The sequence below is a fragment of the Sinocyclocheilus grahami genome, unplaced genomic scaffold (assembly GCF_001515645.1).
Source record: "Sinocyclocheilus grahami isolate Dianchi unplaced genomic scaffold, SAMN03320097.WGS_v1.1 scaffold97.1, whole genome shotgun sequence".
In the NCBI taxonomy this organism is placed as follows: domain Eukaryota; kingdom Metazoa; phylum Chordata; class Actinopteri; order Cypriniformes; family Cyprinidae; genus Sinocyclocheilus; species Sinocyclocheilus grahami.
In genome coordinates, this window is record NW_015505276.1 from 703,932 (window position 1) to 725,783 (window position 21,852).

General features: G+C 37.7%; 1 protein-coding gene across 1 annotated transcript in view; it reads left to right on the forward strand.

Moving 5' to 3' along the window:
* LOC107587983 (cdc42-interacting protein 4 homolog) overlaps positions 1-16,716 on the forward strand; it is a 35,158-nt gene extending 18,442 nt beyond the window's left edge. The window contains exons 4-11 of the mRNA XM_016275967.1: positions 2,643-2,790; positions 5,041-5,103; positions 6,890-6,994; positions 7,168-7,296; positions 7,380-7,526; positions 7,824-8,026; positions 15,091-15,215; positions 15,301-16,716. Of these exons, the coding sequence (XP_016131453.1) occupies positions 2,643-2,790; positions 5,041-5,103; positions 6,890-6,994; positions 7,168-7,296; positions 7,380-7,526; positions 7,824-8,026; positions 15,091-15,215; positions 15,301-15,452 (1,072 nt within the window). The 3' untranslated portion in view covers positions 15,453-16,716. The remainder of the gene's footprint in view (positions 1-2,642; positions 2,791-5,040; positions 5,104-6,889; positions 6,995-7,167; positions 7,297-7,379; positions 7,527-7,823; positions 8,027-15,090; positions 15,216-15,300) is intronic.
* The last annotated feature ends 5,136 nt before the right edge of the window (positions 16,717-21,852 follow it).

Here is a 21,852-nt window from a genome sequence, read left to right on the forward strand (position 1 = left end):
TATATATAAAAAAGTATATAATATGTATTTTTTCTTCATTATGACATCAGGACACCAAAATGTAGAGCTTGGTAATATGGCCAAAAAAATTACCACGATAATTTTTTTCATATCAGTTGATATCGATAATTATCACAATAAATTTCAAATCTTTATTTCTTTAAAGTTTAAAGGAAGATTTTTGCTCCTAAGTGAAAGGTGTAGAAACCAGCCGTTAACTGTGGTTTTAAATTAATCTTTATGGTCAGAAGTAATGTTTTTGAGTTCTTTACACTTTTCCAGTCATTTTTCCTTAACAAAATAAATGACTTAATATAGAAATTAATTTCTTAGTTTCTGCATGTTCCACTGAGTGATCGTTTCAAATCATGAAACAGGTTTTTTATAAAACAGTCATTTTATTAATATTGGAGAAAATTTAATTGCAATAATTATTGTTATCATTTTATCGCCCAGCCCTAGTTGTATGCAAGTCATTGTATGTATGAATACCATTTGTAATGTATTTTTAAATACATTGAATAGGGCCAGAGCCAGAGTAGTGTCTTGTCATTGACCCTTATATTCCTGCAGTATTTCTACATTGTTGTGCTTGTCCACAGTGAACTTTCACTGGTCCAAAATCTTGCTCCAGGATGACTGCAAAATAAATGTAAACATTCCCTGATTGTGATCGTGCCACGTCACACAATGCTTTCATATTTAGTGTGCTTCTCACTGGAAACTCCCTTTGTGCCTGTTTAGTGTTATGGGAAGAAAAATTAAAGAAAATTTCCCTGTGATACCCAAAATACCCTGATGCCTGTTTTTTTGAAAGACCAAATGCTCTGCACACAATGTCTCATGCAAATGCTTCACAGCCACCTGCTCCAGCAGGACTTCTGCAGTTTTTGGTCTCCAGCGTGGCATGTTATGCAACCTTTTGCTATTTGAAACCTGAGTACTTGCAAATGGCATGATTATGATGTAGTTGATCTTTTTTTTTTCTCTTCTGGTTGCTAGGAATTTAACCAAGAAATACAGCCCTAAACGAGGCAGCAAAGAAGAGCAGGAATGCAGGTAATTTCGCATGCTTCCAAAGCTGCATGATTGACTTATTTTTCCTCACAATTGTGATGACAAGTGAACCATCCAACCTTAACAATGTGATATCAGAGAAGAAAGCTGACAAATCCCCAGTCACTGTAATCAGATCACTATGGTACGCTGAGCTATGTCTGATGTTGCTACGGTGCCTGAGCAGCAGTACCTATGGGGCTGTTGCTGTCTCCAAACAAAAGCACATCAACTCAACAAACAAACGCATACACCTGAAAATGACTTAACGTATGCTCCCTCAGGGCAAAACTAATGAAGTCACTCATGGAAATCAGGTACTATTTAAATCAGCCACAGGTGAAGAAACTACATTGGCAACACGTTGATCGTTGAAAATAGCTGATTGAATTGTGAAAGCGGGCTATGATATTATTGGTTATTGTTTTCTTGTTATAAAAATCATAGTGTTTATATATATATATATACACACACACACACACAGTGTGTTATATTATATTTAGTGCTGTCAAACGATTAATTGCATCCAAAATAAAAGTTTTCGTTTACATAATATATGTGTGTGTACACTGTGTATATTTATTATGTATATATAAATACACACACATACAGTATATATTTCGAAAATAACACAGCACGCACACAGATACTATGTAAACAACAACTTTTATTTTGGATGTGATTAATCATTTGACAGCACTAGTTATATTATAATATATATACAGTGGGGCAAAAAAGTATTTAGTCAGCCACCAATTGTGCAAGTTCTCCCACTTAAAAAGATGAGAGAGGCCTGTAATTTTCATCATAGGTATACCTCAACTATGAGAGACAAAATGAGAAAAAAAAAATCCAGAAAATCACATTGTAGGATTTTTAAAGAATTAATTGGTAAAGTCCTCGGTAAAATAAGTATTTGGTCACCTACAAACAAGCAAGATTTCTGGCCCTCACAGACCTGTAACTTCTTCTTTAAGAGACTCCTCTGTCCTCCACTCGTTACCTGTATTAATGGCATCTGTTTGAACTCATTATCAGTATAAAAGACACCTGTCCACAACCACAACCAGTCACACTCCAAACTCCACAAGGGATAGTAATGACTTATATTGTTAGAAAATATTAATATTTTGAATATCTTGTTTTTAACTTTTTGTTAAGATATTAAGCAGCACAACAGTTTCAACACTGATAATATATCAGCATATTAGAATGATTTCTGAAAGGTCATGTGACATTGAAAACTGGAGTAATGATGCTGAAAATTCTGTGCCGCGTCACAGAAATAAATTATATTTTAAAGTATATAAAAATAGGAAACCAATATTAGCAATTGCAAAAATATTTCACAATATTTTGAAAGGCAGTGTACATCTGATTCATAGAGTAAAACTTGCATGCAACCCATAATGAAGTGTGAATATGATTTTTTTTGGAGTGTTTTGGTCAAACCAGTTCCCGAATTGCTCTGAAATGAATGATTCATAAGTTAAGTGATTTTTAAAATTGCAGTAAACCCAAATGACTGAAAAAGTCACGTTTACTACCCATGCACATTGTATCTCATTCGTGTTACTTTTCTTTAGGTTCTCCAATCACCAGGCCTTTCTGGACATCCTGAATGAGATGAACGACTATACGGGCCAGAGGGAGCTGATCGCTGAGAACATGATGATCAATATCTGCATCGAGCTCACAAAGTACCTGCAGGAGCTCAAACAGGAGCGCAAGATGGTGAGAGAATGAGAGAGGCAGACGGAGAAACTGGGCCAGGCTTAAAATAAAGCATGCTGTGGGACAGAGGGCCGGGAAGGATGCAGAGAGGGGGATTGTGGGTATGAAGGAGAGGGGGTGGAGAACATGTCACACTGCTTGTTTGAGAAGAAACATTCGAGTCTGTTGGGATGGAAGTCTCATTTTGATTTGTGCCACACTGTCAGAGGAATGCTTTGGTGATCTTCATAAAGATCAGTCAATACTCGACATATAACCTCAGCTGTCTCCTCTTGTTTGTCACTTGGAATTTATGGGATACTGTTTTTATTGTTAGTGCTTCCTAAGGGAAACAACACTAGAGTTAGGGATTTGAACAAATGACTAACCTTAAGTATTATACTGGCTCTGCTGCAGACATGAATGATACATCAGATTTTTTAACTAAATATGCTTGGTTTGAAAGAGGTGTGCTGTTTTTTTTTTTTTTGTAAGTGATCATATTTTTGCCTAGCAGATAATAAAATGGGTGGAAAAAATAACATAGACGTACATAGATGGAGGGAGCGGAGTATCTAGAGCTAAGAATATCAACGACTTTTAGGTGGGCCAATAAACAAACACCCTAGCAACTACTTGTATATGACCTAGCAACCGCATGGCAATATAATAAAACACTCAGATACACCTTAGCACCAAACGCATAGTAATGACCTTTCACAACGCCTAAGGAGCTTCATAGTAATAATGAAAATCCATTCAAAATATCTTAGCAACCATATAGCAAGACCCTGGAAAACCACACTGTAAAGTCACCATGAAACACAGAATACAGCAGAAAAGGTCTTTCTCTACACTGACATACATTCGAGTAGAATCGATTAGGGCTGTCAATTTTTTTTTTTTCTTTTCTAATTTCGAATATTCGTCGAATTGAAAATAAAAATCCACATTCGAATGCAAAAACGTTGCATTTGAATTTTAGGTGTACGTTAAGGAGGTATTTTCTAGACGGACATCTATTACTGTTGCCCTCGCGTCTCGCACAAAAGAGCCACATGTTTCGAAAGCCATGTAAAATTAATGCAAGTTAAAAAAAAAAAGCCATATATCGAGACTTTATGGCAGGTTTTTCCCCATCGCACTGCATCTCCTGTTTTTAAATGAAAATGTACTCTGTGTGATTGGCTTTCCGCCCTTTGTATTAAACTATGCATACATACATGATGCTGTTTTGTTTATAGTTGTTTAAGCTACTTAATTATAATTGGTTTATAAACATTATTTTAAACATTATGCACTTTTTTTTCGCAGATAGTCATGTTATCTTATGCTTTGATTGATGCGCCCTCTTGTCACCTCAGGAGAGAAGCCAAAAGTTTTTCTTCACCCTAACTGAAATTATGAATTTTAAATTCGAATATAATTTGAATTTTGATAATATTTAAGTACAAAATTCGAATTTAGTTTTTCAGCCATTTTGACAGCCCTAGAATCGATGATCGACGGGAACTTGGTTCTGTTCATTGGTTGCTGATTGGATGGAGGAGGATCTAAATGCAAGCTTGCAGTCAATTGTAAGAAAGGGGTGGGCTTAAGTAGACAAAATTATTTATCATGTAAGGGCTTGGCGATATAGCAAAAAAAATATATAAACGATATAATGTTTCATATCGTTCGATATTGATAATTACTTTTTTAAAACTTTTTTTTTTAAACGATAGAATTTTTTTTTTTAATTTAACCACTGTATTTTTATTTTAACCAATTTGTTAAGACAAACAACAAATAATGTTTTGTTTTAACAGTCAAACACAAAATCAAATTTAAACCTTTGATGTTTTATGTACAGATTAAATAAGTCTTCAGGAAACTTTTGGCTTGGCCTTTATTGTGCACTTTATTGAATTTTTTTTCTATCGTTATCGATGTAAGTGTTCCGTTCATAAATACAGATACCGTTTTATCGCCCAGGCCTAAATTTAAAAATTACAAAGACACACACAGAAAAAAACGAAACCTATGCATGGATGAATTGTTCACAGTAAGATCTATAACGTGCATTTAGAACAGATTCGTGGATTTATAAAAGTGAATTTACATTTTGTGCATACTTTAAACTTAGACTTCATGTTGAGGCAAGCAGCACTCATATTTTTCTTCAAAAAATGTAAAAATCTGGATGCGTTTATTTTTTGTCTGAAAGCCCAAAGCACACTGACCATGGTTCCACTCTCTCTCTCTCTCTCTCTCTCTCTCTGTAATGTGCAGCATCTGTCAGAAGCCAAGAAAGCACAACAGTCTCTGGAGAGCACCTACAAGCAGCTTGACAATGTAAGTTTCTCTCTGTGACGGGTTGTGATGGAGACTCTGTTGTGGTGGTGTGTCTCACAGTGTCGTTGAACCACCAGATCAGACTGCGCTTGATGAGTTTACATCCCTGTCAAAGGCGTGCGATACGTCTCTTTGTGGCGTAAGCGCTGACTGTGGGGAGAGTGCTTTTTTGTCTCTATTGTTTCTGCTCAGTGTGGGGTTGTATCGAGGGATTGAAGTGATTGTTTACTGATCGTTTCTGTGGCCATTGTGTTTGGTCAGGAGTGTAAACAGCCACACACATTCAAATGCTCTTGAAGCAGCTGATATTTTCCAGTTAACAATGAGCAGATATTTTAGACACCTTTAAAGGGATAGTTCATCCAAAAATCCTTAATTACTCACCCTCATGCCGTTCCAAACCCAAAGACCTTCGTTCATCTTCAGAACACAAATTAAGAAAGCCGAGAGCTTTCTAACCCTGCATAGACAACAACGCAACTGACACATTTAAGGCCCAGAAAGGTAGAAAGGACATTGTTAAAATAATCTGTGTGACATCATGGTACTCTTGTGAATGCGCGTCGACTGACATGAAAGAGAAGAAATTGTTGAATAAAAATAACATTTTTGTTTTCTTTGCACACAAAGTATTCTCGTAGCTTCAGAAAATGAAGGTTGAATCACTGATGTCACATGGACTATTTTAACGATGTCCTTAATATCTTAATTTGTGAACAGAAGACGAACGAAGGTCTTACAGGTTTGGAACAACATGAGGGCGAGTAATTAATGACAGAATTTTCATTTTTGGGTGAACTATCCCTTTAAAGATAATGTATTCACAATTTATCATATTAATTTAGAAATGTCCATAGTTGTACAATATTGTTCATGTTATTTTAAACAAAAAACTTTTTTCATGTTTTATCCAAATTTGATCATCTCTTTTCCACTGTTGTTACCAATCATACAATGGTGGGGAAATACAGTGTTATCCAATAATATTGTATATTAAAATGTTTCACTCCTACTGAATAAAATCAGGTCACATCCTGTATTGTTATCCGGTATCCTGCTCTATTTCACAGAAATATGGCATATAACAATAGAATTTAAATGTGTTGTGAATCTTGTTTTTTTTTAATACCCCCAAAAATCTGTATATTCTTTTCCCCAGCATCATGTTACAAACCCACATGATTTACTTTATTCTGTGGAACACAAAATGATTTTAAACTGAATATTCATTCTGATCTTTTCCATGAAATCAAAGTATCAAGCTCCAAAAAATATATATAAAAAAAGCAATGTTAGTTATATATGATGTTATATTTAGTTATCTGAAGCCTTACAGTAATGTTCTGTGGGGAACCTAAATCTAAATAGTAAATTTGAAATCAAATATGCATTCGAAAGGTATTTTCTCTTTACCAACAATTTAGATTTTCTCTCTAAAATTGCTCTCTTGAATCTGAAACTTTCTGCTCTCTACAAATGCAGCTGCGTTTAAGAATCAGTCACTTGTTTACACATTTACTCTATAGGTTGAATGGCACGTAGTGCGCTGTATAAGGGATAAGGAGCGAGCTTGAATTCAGTGGCGCCAAAAGCCTTTGCTTTATTTCTCATAACCAGTAGTGATATGTCTGTGGTCGAAAGAAAGTGATATAGGTTTGGAAAAACATGAAAGGAAATGCTGACACAATCTTAATTTTGGTGTAAAATACCCCTGTAATGGCTGCAAATAAGAGCATTGTGTGTGTAAACGCTTTGATTCATGTGGTGGATGTTATTTTCATGGTAGAGTAAAAAGCGATTTGAGAGAGAGTGGAGAGAAGCAGAGAAGGCTGCTCAATGTGCAGAGAAAACGGATCAGGACCTCAATGCTACCAAAGCCGATGTGGAAAAGGTATTTATGTTGCGTCAAAAGGGTTCACAGGTCTTGCCACTCCCTTGCATGCACATCTCCCATCCCACCATCTCATTTCCATCATATCCAAATGCATTATTGTTGTTTCCTTCTTCCTCTTTATGTATGGGTGTCTGATTTCACTTTATCTTTACTTCTGTGTGTGAATGTAGGCCAAACAGCAGGCACATATGCGAACGCACATAGCAGAGGAGTGTAAAAACGACTACGCTTCACAACTTCAGAAGTACAACAAAGAACAGAATCAGTTCTACTTCACGGACATGCCTCTTGTTTTCAATGTAAGAAACATGTTGAGACACATTTGTTCCTCTCAGCTTACTGTAGGAATGCTGATATCTGTATGCATGTTTGTTCACTGTAGAGGCTGCAGGACATGGATGAACGGCGTATCAAAAAGTTGGCGCACGGTTACATCCTGTTTGCAGACACGGAGCGTCACGTCATGCCCATCATTGGGAAGTGTCTGGAGGGCATGACCAGAACTGGCACGAATGTCAACGAGAGGAATGTGAGTTCTCAGTTGTGTTTTTAAGAAAAGCACTTTCGTTTCCTGCTCTCAGTAAACCACGGGTGTCCAGTCCTGCTTTGGGAGCGCCACTATCCTGCAGAATTCAGCTCCAATCCTGAACCAGATAATCAACTTCCAGGCAAATGTGATCAGGCAGGTTGGAGCTAATCTCAGCAGGACATTGGCCCTCTGGGAGAAGGATCGGACAACCTTGCATTAAGCCAGCCACTTTAAAAGAGCAGTCAACCCTCTGCAAGCCGACACATGGAGTAGCTAACACTTTTCTGTGTTATTCAGGACTCTGTGGTTCTTATAGAGCAACACAAGTCTGGCTTCGAGAGACCAGGAGATGTGGAGTTTGAGGATTACAGTCAGGGCATCAACCGGGCCTCCTCAGACAGCAGCCTGGGCACTCCTAAAGGTCCTCTAGAGTTGCTCGGCAAGAACAAGAATAAAACATTCCGGTTGTTCAATAAGAAGAGCAAGGTAGGCTTCACTACTCTCTGAAGGCAGAGTTCCTTCAGATGAAATTGATTTGTTTTGTGTGGAGATGGAAAGTTATCTTTTACTCTGCTGGAAAAGCCCTGCCAAAGGTTGCCAAAGCTAAGTTTACTCAACTCAACCAGATCCCATCAGCTTGTCCATGCTGATCTACCAGCTTTAACCAGGTAGGCTTTAGTCCCAGCTCCTGATAGTCCACCTGATCGACCATCTAAATCAGGTCTGTCCAATTCTGCTCCCGAAGGGCTCCATCCTTCAGAGTTTAACACTAGTTCCAGTAACACTAGAAACTGGCAGACAAGCATGTTGATGAGCTTGATTAGTAGAGCTGCACGATATATATCGAAATTATCTAAATATTGCAAATGTAAATATCGCGATATGCATATAGCAACGGCGTGCGATATCTGAATCATTTTAATAATAGGCTACTTAAATCAAAACGTTGCGAAAGGTCAAAGTTTTAGTTCGACGCATATAGTAGACAATTGCTTGACGTTAAAAAGAGTTAAGTGCAATAAGTTGCAGAAAAGAACTCTTTGCTCTTTGACAGACTCACACCTGAAGCACACACACACAGAGACGAGTTTCAGATGGCACGTGAACACCGAGTTGATTCGTCTTTCGCGTCTCCTCCTCATGTTCGAACAGACACATACACACAGAATTATGTCAATAGTACCCGTCTCGACGATCATTCTCGTAAACGCAGTCAGTTATGTTTTAAATGAATGTAAACAGCTGAGAAAGAAATTGGATGTGTATCATTATACTGGATCCGTGCAGTTGGATTTAAAGGGACAGCAGCCTATAAATACGTGCTGCTGAATATGTCGCTAATGTTAACAAAACAACAAAACGGCTATAACAAAGATGAATCTAAATTGAATTCATTCAGTGAACACAATGCAGTGTTATTTTACACTTAATTATTACATTTCTGTATCTGAATACTACTGTTTATTTTAGCTATGCTTGTAAATTGTGTATTTGTTCTGTTTTCCCCCTTTTTCTTTTTTTTTTACTGACTGTTCACTTGCCTTTAATCATGTTTGAACTTTCTCAGACTATAGTTTTTGCTGTGGTATATGAAGAAGTACTTAAAGTGTATGGAAAGCAAAGTCACAATGATATAAAATTAGTGTCATTCATTTTTTTGTCATTCACATTGATGTTAAAATTACATTTTCTGATTTGTGACATTACTTTTTATGTACTGCTAAAACACTGCTGGTCACTTTCAGAAGTTGTAGTGTTGAAGTTTCTCACTTTAAGCAATATCGTATTGAATATCGCATTTTTTAACAAGGTATCGCATTTTTTTTCAATATCGCACAGCCCTATTGATTAGCTGGATCAAGTGTGTTTAATTGGGGCTAGAGCTAAACTCTGCTGGAAGGTGGCCCCCCAGGAGCACGATTGGACACCCCTGATCTAAACGAGCCATGACCATTATTTTACCAGCTAGAACCCATTTTAAACCCAGCCATCAGATCCTTAGAATATGTTTTTTTTTATGTGATTTTCCAGCAGGGTTTTACAGTACCTATCCCTGAAGTGGTGTCCAATCCTGCTCCTGTAGGACAACCATCCCAAGTATAGCTCCAACACGCTTTTCTTGAAGATTCTAGTAACCTTGAATAATTGGTTCAATAAAGCTCATGTCTACAGGAAGGTGGCCTTTCAGGAGCAGGATTGGACACTTCTGCACTATAAGATGAGAGAGTAGAGTTAGTCTAAAAGGTAACAGACTGGCTTTGAGAAGATTTGAGGACAAGACATTGTTTGATATGTGGGCAAGTCTTTGCGACTAGAAATGGTGTTAGATCCAAAGCTGTGGTTTCTTGCACCCTTTGTCACAGTTGAAAGATGCATGATGGTTCAATCCACCTTCACCCTTTCTCACCCCTTAGTCTCAATCTCTCTGACGTACACAACACAGATCCTTACGGTTTTCCAGTATGCACCCTTTGCATGGCTACTTGGCTGTGAGTGGGGATGGAAAAGCCCCCAGCTCTGTTGTTTAGCTCAGCGTGTGACCAAGTGGTCATTCTGCTGCATCTGTGCTTTTCTTTGGGACACTTCTCCCTCTGCCATGGGCCTTAACACACATACACTACTGCTATTATATGCTGTATAATATATCCCTCAGTCCCATCACAATGACACCTTTGTGTACTGTGTGCCATCAGGATAGATGCTCGGTTGCATCTGGTTAAGTTGTTAAGAAGAAAAATCCTCTTAAAATGAGGGTTGGAGGCAAAGCATTACTAAAACATTCTCTTCAGTCATGTGATGATTCAGAGCTCTGTGTAGGATTCAATGGATCTGTCTTTGTCCTAGAGGCCTATGTAGGTCTGAAGTGTTTTCTAGGAACAGTTCACCTTCATATTAATAACATAATTTCCTGCTTCTCCAATCATCTAGATTCCTGCTTCTTCAACACATTAGGCCTTTTTCACATGAGCCTCAGCGCTTGCCAGCTTAACTGTCTAGTCTTCTTCTGTTCAATTTCTGTGTCATTGTACAGATCTATTTTTTTGTCTTGCGTATTAGTTAATATGGAGTTTTAATTGTATTTACCAAAGTGGCGCTGCAAATCTGCTTCCTTTTTCCCCTACTCTTAGTAGTTAAGATCAAACATCTTCCTTCATTTCTTGTTGCTTCACTTTTTGCTCACTGTGCATGTTTCCTTTCCGGCTGAGACAGTCACAATGTTGAGAAGCTAAAACCAGTTTGTGGGGAAATACTTATTTTTAGCGCCAAGCTTTCATTCGTTTACCCATTAATTTGTGGTGGATTGTTTGGCACAATTTTAGATTTAAAGCTTTTTTTTTCTTGTATCAGGGTGAAATGTATTTACTCTTCCACTTAGTAAGCTGCCCACCTACAGTGTCATAGGCACTCCCAATGTAAAAGCTATCCTAAACAGTAGGGAACAATATTATGCTGCCATGTAAGATGTGTAATTTTTTGGTCATGATTGAAAGCAGCATCACATTTATTCTACAACAATAATCCCAGAATGAAATGTATATATATTTAAAAATAGATAATTCCATCTAATTAATGTATGATTTCATCCAGTATTAGTGTTTTTTTTTGTGTGTGTTAGGATAGGAAGTTTTTAGCTTAGCAACCAGCTACTGACAGATTCTTTATATGAAGTTGTGAGCATTAGTTACTTGTGTTCTTCAAATACTCTTTGTGCTTATTAGAATAACTAGTAATTTAGCTAATGCTAACTGTTGATTCAGCTGTAAGGTTGTCTCTGTAGACAGCTTGATTGGTTCTGGAACAGAGCTAGTATGCATGGCGAATTCACTGAAATATTAGGACTTCTTTCACGTTCAGGCATTTCTGTTGCAGTGTAGTCAAGCAGAAGCCTCTGAATGTTGATTGGGCAAAAAGTAGCTCCACTTATTAGATCCATAATGGGGTGGGGAATAAAATGTAATAGCAGCTCTGTTTTGGAGATTGTTTACATTTGACGATTCTTACTCTGCGAACAGCACAAATTCTCTTGGGAATTTCTTATAAGTTTGGCTATTGTTAATTCAATATGATGTGCGTTCAAGTGATTTTTGGTTGGAATTAAGTGGATATTTTGGTGTAATTTCTCTGTAATGTTTTTCTGACTAACACAGGAAACTTTGTAGCACTAGCACAATGGGATGAAGATCAGTGGATTCCCAATAGGCATGTAAATTATGCCTTAATTGATCATTTTTGTGCTGCCACGAGACTTTTGGGTTTTTTGGGTAGTTTCGGTAACGATGGGTTGTCCACCACGCAATCCTGCCACCTCAATTTTTTTTGGAAAGCTTTATAACTGGTATTCATCAACGGTACACAAAGTTTATACAAACTTAATTATGACACATATCAATTAGCATCACCATGGTAGTGTAATTGGCATGACCTTAACTTGAAAAGTTTTGTGGTGCCATTCATGTACATTCATCTCATCTTCACAATCATTCCAACATCACTTGAAAGCCACATGATCCATTGAACAAGACCAAGATAGTATGCATGGCGAATTCACTGAAATATTAGGACTTCTTTCACGTTCAGGCATTTCTGTTGCAGTGTAGTCAAGCAGAAGCCTCTGAATGTCGATTGGGCAAAAAGTAGCTCCACTTATTAGATCCATAATGGGGTGGGGAATAAAATGTAATAGCAGCTCTGTTTTGGAGATTGTTTACATTTGACGATTCTTACTCTGCGAACAGCACAAATTCTCTTGGGAATTTCTTATAAGTTTGGCTATTGTTAATTCAATATGATGTGCGTTCAAGTGATTTTTGGTTGGAATTAAGTGGATATTTTGGTGTAATTTCTCTGTAATGTTTTTTTGACTAACACAGGAAACTTTGTAGCACTAGCACAATGGGTGAAGACGATGGTGGGAATGTTTACGATCATGTAAATTATGCCTTAATTGATCATTTTTGTGCTGCCACGAGACTGTTTTTTGGGTAGTTTCGGTAACGATGGGTTGTCCACCACGCAATCCTGCCACCTCAATTTTTTTGGGAAAGCTTTATAACTGGTATTCATCAACGGTACACAAAGTTTATACAAACTTAATTATGACACATATCAATTAGCATCACCATGGTAGTGTAATTGGCATGACCTTAACTTGAAAAGTTTTGTGGTGCCATTCATGTACATTCATCTCATCTTCACGATCATTCCAACATCACTTGAAAGCCACATGATCCATTGAACAAGACCAAGAATTGTTTTCTGATGGAGCCATTGTTTGCTTCTTCATCTTGTTGTTGGGGCTTGTGGATTTGGGTTTGGTTATTCTTTGTCTTGCTTCTCTTGGCTCTTGCTGAGGTTGGTCCAGTGTTGTCCTCGTTGCTGTTTTGATGTTGCTTTGTGTGTTTAGGTGAGTTTTCAGGTATACTTAAAAAGACTGTGATTTCAGTTGTACACATATGCCAAGCCCTTGCATCAAAACTAAATTCTACTTTTCTATGCAATCATACATAACCCATGTCACACACTATTTACATGGAGCAAACTCTGTACACATTAATTGACCCTTCGCAAAGACCCACTCCACTTCATTACCGTTCCTATGTCCAACAAGCCATGCCGCTCTCATGCAATGTTCTCACACAGTGAGAAAATTGACAACGCACCGACAGACAAGACAGAGCAGGTTACTTCTGGTATGAAACAAATTTATGTAAAGAAAGGTATAAAGAAATGTAAACAATAAATACCGTTTTGCGGCTCTTTAATGTGTCGTGACAGATCGCTGTAGCGCCTCCGTTCAAGCGGCACGTGAACCGATCATCTTTTTATATTTACTAGTTATAGCATGAAATAAACATGAATGAACATCAGAAGGTATCTTGTTTCAACCGCAGAATGAACACACCATTTTTCAAATTCAAGTCCACAGACGTTAATCTAATCTCCTGTCAGACAAAAATGGCAGGTTCAGCATTAAGATCGGTCCGATTGCCTGTCAATCAAAATCCCTGCGAAGTGTCTGTTACAATAATAGAGCATAACCAGAACTTCAACTAAGACTTGCATGTTGTTTTCCTACTACTCTCTGGTGTAAATACCATAGACAACCATTTTATTCACTATTGGTGGTAATTCTACACAGTAATTTAATCAACTAATTTCATTTGTGTACTTAAGAACAGCACACAAGAGTGCAGTGAATTGCAAAATGTAGGTCATGAGACTCTTGATATTATGCTCTGATTTTAAATAAAAAATCTAAAGAAATATCCCCTAAATAATAAAAAATTACATAACTGGGGCAGACAAACTTTAAAAGATTTAGAAGTCAATATGTTCCTTGTTTTATTTCCATGCCATTGAACATGAGCCTGTCACTAGCCTACAGTCCTACAATTCATTTTACAATTCACAATTTGACTTGGGGGCAATTTGCATAAGACCTTGTATCCATTTACATTTAATCATTTAGCAGACGATTTTATCCAAAGCGAATTACAAATGAGGAGAACAATAGAAGCAAGCAGACTAACAAAAGGGCAACAGTATACAAGTGCTTTGACAAGTCTCAGTTAGTCTAGTACAGTACACAGCCGGTAGTAGAGTAGAGTAGAGTAGAGTAGAGTAGAGTAGAGTAGAGTAGAGTAGAGTAGAGTAGAGTAGAGTAGAGTAGAGTAGAGTAGAGTAGAGTAGAGTAGAGTAGAGTAGAGTAGATACATACAGCGCCCTTGCACTATGGGCGTCCCAAGTTCGAATCTTGACTCAAGGACATTTCCCGATCCTGCCCCCCATCTCTCTCCCACTTCTCTTCCTGTCATTTCTGATCTGTCCTAACATAATAATGGCAAAAATAAATCTTAAAAAAAAATTCAAATAAGAATAGGTAAGTGCTAGTATTAATTGGTAATGTGCTGATGAAAAAGATCAGTTGAAAATGGCTAAAGACTCGGCTGCTTTAGTTGAGATAGGCAGGTCGTTCCACCAGCCGGGAACAGTCCTGGAAAAGGTCCGTGAGAGGGATTTTGTGCCTGGGATGGCACCACGAGGTGGCGTTCACTTGCAGATCGTAAGCTCCTGGACAGCGCATAAGTCTGAACTAGCGAGTTTAGGTATATTAGTGCAGAGCCAGTGGATGTCTGGTAGGCAAACATCAGTACCTTGAATTTGATGTGAGCAGCTATCAGCAGCCAGTGCAAACTGATAATGATTATCCAGTCTGCAGTAATTTTTTTTAATGTTTGAATTATGGATTTTTTTTATGCATATTAAAAAATCTATATATATTTGTTACATTTACAGTCTAAAGTGATTTGTGAAGGTTTTTTTTCTGTTAGTTTGTTCTTTATTTTTTCTTCTCAAAAGAGAAAAGTAAATTTTATTCTTAATAGTTTGACCCCCTAAAAGTTTATACATTTACTTGGTAATGTAGATATGCACAGATATAAATATAGAATTCACATTACATGCCAGCTGTCATGTTCAGGTTTCTAGACATTGTATTGCTTGAATCCGGTTATGCCGGTTGAATTATGTTTACATAATCAGAATTTTCCTGTGCTCTTTTCAGTCCTGGAACTATCTCTGATGACACTGACTCTTCCCAGGCCATCTACACTGAATTTGATGACGACTTTGAGGAAGAGGAACTCGCTGCACCTATTGGTCAATGCACAGCACTCTACAATTTCCCAGGTATGATTATTATACAGTTTTCCCTGAGCATTTGTGAATATCATACCCACCTCTTTTCCTCTGAGACTCCTCCATCTGCCCACAGGCTCCAGTGAGGGAACCATCTCCATGCAGGAAGGGGAGGTGCTGTCTGTAGTGGAGGAGGATAAGGGAGACGGATGGACACGAGTGCGCCGGAACAACAGGGACGAGGGCTATATCCCGACTTCTTATGCTACCATCACTCTTAATAAATGACCTCATCCCCTTTCCACCCGCTGCAGCAGTGATGGACTATACCAAACACTATTAGTTGCTTCAGATTACCACTCATGTCCCAACATGGCTTGCTGCTCCTCTCAGAGGGATCATTTAAGGGGGAATCACTGCACATTGGGCTAATACACTCCTCCTCTAAGGATGAATGAGTATCTCAGGGTGTGTATTATGTGAGTAAATGAGGTAGAGAAGGTTGGAATAATTTTTCTCCTTATTTTGCATGAAAAACGATGTAGCAGGGTGCCATGTATAAATGCAACTATTGCTCAACAGACACATCAGTTCCTGTGGTGACTCTTATGGTGACTTTTGATAGCAGTCTATCAGCAGAGCTGAGATATTTTGTCTGACGTCCTTCACTAAGATCTTCCATCTGCAACTTGATGATATGATTCTGCATCTGGAGCGAAAAGCGTAACTATCTCCGCTGGCAGAAATCCAGCAGCGTTTTAACTTGAAGTATTTGCTTTGATGATCCGAGTGGCCAAAAATGATGTTTTACAGCAGTAAGTGTTGCATATGCTTCCTTAAATGTGCAGTAACATGAATACCACATCTATGAGTCAATAAGACCTAACATTTTTGTCTATAGAAAATACTGAGCTCCCAAGTAATATTAATTAACTCCCTCTTTCTTTCTTTTTTAAGACTGTTACACAAATACACAAGTTGACATACTCAGCAAAATTATGACAATCAAAGTCTCAATCTGCAGAAAAACCACACTTCTCAAATCTACGAATATGTAGTACATTAAATAGTTTGTTGAAATAAAAGAATATAATTTATTGAGTATATAAATAAGTGTTTGTATAATAAACAATCAATCACATTTATATAAGAGTTGACTGCACACATTTGCTATTTCAGATAGATCAACAATGCACAGTGTACTCGCAGTTAAGAAAAACTATTTTAGGTGACAAAAGCAAATTTAGGAGTTTCATATATAGATATATGAAATAATATATTTTAGGCATCACAACACCACTATTGTCTTATTAGCTTTCTGTTCTTGATGAATAAAGATTGTATAGTTAATAGCTTTCTAAATACAAGGGTCCGAGCCTCTTGTGTTCAGCATTTGTTTTGTTTGTCTTTGAGCAAGTCCACGGCAGAACTGTTAATGTTTGGCCAAGTCAAGGTGCCTTCAACTTTGTATATGTACCATACTCAGAATACGTTATTTTATTGTCTTTATAAATGTCAAGCACATTTCCAAGTTGACAAGATTTCCTGTTGTTTTCTCTTTTTTTGGTGCAATTCTCAATGTTTCAAAATGTGTATACCTTTTAAGAAGAAATGTTTATCTTCAGCAGCAGTTAAACTACTTTTACATGCATACTGTAGCGCAAAAAAAAGAGCCTTAAAATCAAAACATTGATTTTACATGTTGATGATCATAATACCATTGCTTTTCATAGCTAACAAGTGCCGCCTGCTGGTAATAGGAGGTTGCTGTTAAGTGGACTTGCCATATAGAGTGGCAGCTCTGGTCAACAGGATTTCATTCTCTCTGGAGTAAATACTCGTATGTCCACTGACTAATAATGCAGCAACATCGAGACTTACCCATAAAGTTTACATTTACTACTATAAATAGTGCTAAATATCTGCTCAGTTTCCAGTTCTAAAACCTGAGGGGGGGGATTTATGATGGGTTATTAAAATAAAACTTAACTCAAGTAGGCCTACTGTTGGCCACAAACATTATTTTGCTAATAAATCAGCTGTTAAACAACCAAATAAGCACAATTGTGACCGCCCGTTAGCTGACTTCTAACGTTAAATTAAACAGCACTGCTGCGTTGCTTTCCAAGCGTACCCATCCTGAATTTATGCTAATGAACTATATTACTCGGCTAATTTTATGCTGCTGCTCATCATTCTACTTAATAAATGTACCTTTGATCATTGGTGTTTTTCAGTCGTGCAAAATATAAGTCGTGAAATCCCGACCTCTCGTGGCTCATTGATTTATTAGGGCAGGCTTCCGACAGGTGGCAGTATTTGCACAGCAACTGGTACTCGTCCTTGCTCATACGTTTGCAACAGATTTGAAATAATATATGAACAGTTCAAAACAAAAAACAGACACGTCTTTCTAGAGTAAATCTAAAATCAGTCAAGTGTGACTGACAAATCTCCAAGAGTGATGTTTTGACAGACGTGCAAATATGAATAGGACAACCAAGAAAAAAAAAAGCCTTTCAAAAAGCCACAGATATAAGAACCAGGTGTCAAAATATCAATATTTGGCAACTCCGTGAAAGAGCCCGCTGAACGCTTCAGGGTTTATATTAGTATTCTCAAGGGTTCAGCCTAATAGCCTGTGAAAGACTGATGCAGTCGAGCTTTCTCCAGATGTTCCGTCGCAAACTGTACAGCAAAAAACAACAACAATAAATAAATAAAACAAATATACGAATGACTCATTGCTATATACTATTATCACACAAAAACGAAAATATACGTGTATGAATGAACAACAACAAGCGCTTTGCTCTCTATAACCAAATGTCCAAAACGCAGCATTCGTTGACGAAGCAGCATCAGTCAACAGGCCAGGTTATGTTCGCTATACATGTAGGCTACTGACTGAATAATAATGCGCTTCATAAAAATGATTCTCGGCTGTGAAATCAATGAGAATCACTGAGCTTCTTCCACATGTTCAGCATCAGTGCTTGTCTAGAGGGCGCCAAATGTATGCACATTAATACCCTCAAATGCTGTGATCTTGTGCCTATCACTTTTTGTAGTGAACAGTTGTTTCAAAAATTTCATGTGAATTTATGGAAACAAATTTCGCTCATCAAATGTGGATAGAAAATATGCAACTGAGTTTTATATTGTTAAATATAAATATTAAAAAAAGTTAAAAATAAATAACACTTTCCAGAACATTCTCGTTCACCGTTCCTGGCTGGTGGAACGATCTTCCCACCCCTATCCAGAATGTTGAATCCCTGACAATTTTCAAGCGACAGCTGAAAACTCATCTCTTTCGAAGCTACTTGACTTCACCATTAAAAAAAATCTATCTCTTTACTTATTCCTTCTCTTTCTAGCTTGTACTTATTTGAACAATGTCTAGAAACTTGTATTACAAGCACTTCATGTGTCTGTTTGCCTCTTTAAGAAGAATCGCTTTATGTAGCTATCCCCCAATTGTAAGTCGTTTTGGATAAAAGCGTCTGCTAAATGACTAAATGTAAATATAGGTAGCCTAGTGAAATTTTTTAACTCTGCTCAATTGCTTATGCTACAATGGCATGCAACTAAACTAGTTGAAATAATAAATATGTAGGCTATTACGCTGCTGATAGAAAAATAGGCTACTTATGTGTCAGTAACTAGAAATGTTACATTCCATTCAGTCCAGATGTGGGATTTTCATATTTGATATCTGACATCCGACAGTCTGTCTGATGCTCAGAAAATGATAACGCTAGCATTTGTTTTGTAGGTGCAAGTTTATCAAGGGGGAAAAGACTGCTGTCTCTAAACAGATTCTGTGATCATGTAAGATTATTAATTAATTTAGGCATTTTATTAATTTAAAAATGTATGTTTCTGATTTACTGTGTAACAGCTCTTGCTTTGTAGTTTCACTCATCATCACTTCACTTCTTTTTCCATTTCACATTTGGAATACTGTTTTCAAAATTCTATGTTTGAGACAGAAACATCCTGATCTTACTATTTGGGGCAGATATGTAAATTGGGACACAGCGGCGGTCTAATGTCTTGGATTCTTGATAGCAGCCTACCTGTGGCTCCATTTTATTCCCTTGTGTCTGGAGCCCTGAGGATTTAAAGGGGTCATATGATGTTGCTAAAAAGAACATTATTTTGTGTATTTGGTGTAATGAAATGTGTTTATGTGGTTTAAGGTTAAAAAAACACATTATTTTCCACATACTGTACATTATTGTTTCTCCTCTATGCCCCACCTTTCTGAAACGTGTCGATTTTTACAAAGCTCATCGGTCTGAAAAGAGAGGTGTGCTCTGATTGGCCAGTTATCCAGTGCGTTGTGATTGGCTAAATACCTCAAGCGTGTCAGGCCGGAGCGACGAGACAAAAACATTAAAATAAACGAGGCATTTGTTGCATCCAGTGGGGACATAATTACGGATTATAATGGGTTATACTGTCTTTTTACGCATTGCGTTGCATCGCGCTGCGTAAACATAAAACCATGTCTGCATTTGTGATCGGAGAAATGACAAACAACAAGCGCTACTCTACATTGCTCAAAACTCGCGTTTGAATCATCAGTGGCAAATTCTTTAAATATAAAAAACGTACTTACAGTCTGTGAGTCAGAACAGCCGGCATTGTAGTCTACTCTCCCAGGATCAGGAAACGTCCTCCGTAAAATGTACTGGACACAACGGAATATTTGGGTTGAACTGTTCTGGAACAGTGTTGTAAATACAACTTAACCACTGATTTCTAGTCGTGTCCTCTTTTGGAAGACCAAACAAAGTAGTTTCGCTTTCACAACGAAACAGCGTCACACACGGCGGCCTTGAGTGAGCGGAGGCCGGGGGCTAGAGTGTGGAACGGCGTGGCCGGCGGATTCGACAAAGCACATGTGACGACCCCGGACTGGACTCCGCTTCATCCACGGTGAAAGCCGATCCGGCGATCCACAGCGCGAAGTTGATGTATTTCCTCAGCGACCAGCACGGATCAGCTCCAGGCATGACGAAGCGGATATCGTCCTCTTTTGGAAGACCAAACAAAGTAGTTTCGCTTTCACAACGAAACACACAGCATCTTCACGACATGGTGGCGGCAACAATACTACAGCGAGAATAAAAGTTACGCCTTCTTTCTTTGCATGAACATTTGGGCAGTGTAATGCAAATCTTCCCACATCGTGACATAGACATGTGGGGGCGTGTTAGAACGAGCCGTTTTAGGTAGGTGTGGCTGACTCTTAACTTTTATAAAGAATATCTCTTTGGATTTGAGACTTTAGTCTTTGCAACTTTACAGATCTTCTTTATGCACCAAGAGCTTGTAACACTCCAAAGAGAAAGGAACATTTGAAATCGCATCATATAACCCCTTTAAAAAAAAAAAAAAAAAAAAAATCACATCTCATTATCTGCCCAAAACATGACATTTGATAGACCTTTATAAATGATTTTTGTTGCACATATATTGCTTCCAATTTTTAGAAGCCATTGTTAAACATAGGCTACTCTATCTACTCTCTGCAGTGAATCGAATACAGCCGTAGTTACTTCAATTAGAGCTAATTGCATGCTTTTTGCAATTAACCCAATTATCCGGGGTGCTCCTCTCCCTCGTCCTTTATGTTGTGTCAGAACACATACTTAATTGGAATTTGTCTCTACTTTGTAGTCTTGAAAAGGAAGATAATGGCTGGCCTATTCAATAAAGCAGCTGTTGTTACTGCACTGACATGAAAACCCATGTTAAGTAAGGCTAAGTAGGTTGGAGGACTACCAAAGTAGTTTCACTTTCATCTGCTATAAACAGACACCAGCCTACTCTAATGCATTAAAACATACTCTGCATGCATGCATTCTCCCTCATACATAATCAAGCTCTAAACTCATCTGTAGCCTATATGAAGTATTTTTTAACATTTCACAAATGTATTTATTAAAAAGTTGTAATTGCCTTGATACTGTGCAAGAAAGAATAAGCTTCAAATACAATTAAGCAGAGAAACACGCAATTATTGTATCCATTTTATACAATTCAATTATTTCATTTTATACACAACAACATTGCTAATTTAGAATATTTTATAATAACACAGATGTTATGATTTCACTCACAATAGGGATTTTTCCCCCTTTTGTAACGCGATTGGCCGCTGCTGGAGTCAGATGCGTCATTGGCTGCTACTTGGGGAGGCGGGCAAAACTACATTGATTCAACCAATGGCCTGATTTTGAGGCGGGGCTCGGAAACATGTTTGAAAACAGTCGAAATTGTTTGACTTTAATGGCTCAAAAATCGCACACTTCACTTTCAAGAAGGTTGTGACTTCATACTGTGTTATGCACTTGAGTCATATGTGCAGTGGTTTTATTTGCAATTACTTAAAGCATCCATTTTTACAGCTTGACAGGCTTTTTGAATTTCTTTGTGTTTTTATTGCATTGTGCTGTGCTTTTATTGTGTCTCTTTTGTTTACTCCTCAGGCAGTGTACTACCTCATTTGTATGCTTTGACATTGCTCTCGAAAACACATTAAAGGTCAGTTTTACCATAACACTGTGCCAACCTGGCTGAAACGGATAGGTCTCTGGTAAAGAAGGGGTTTCTGGGGAACAGGCTCTTCACAAAGATAAGCCACCCCACCACTGGAACCATAACTCTTTCACTG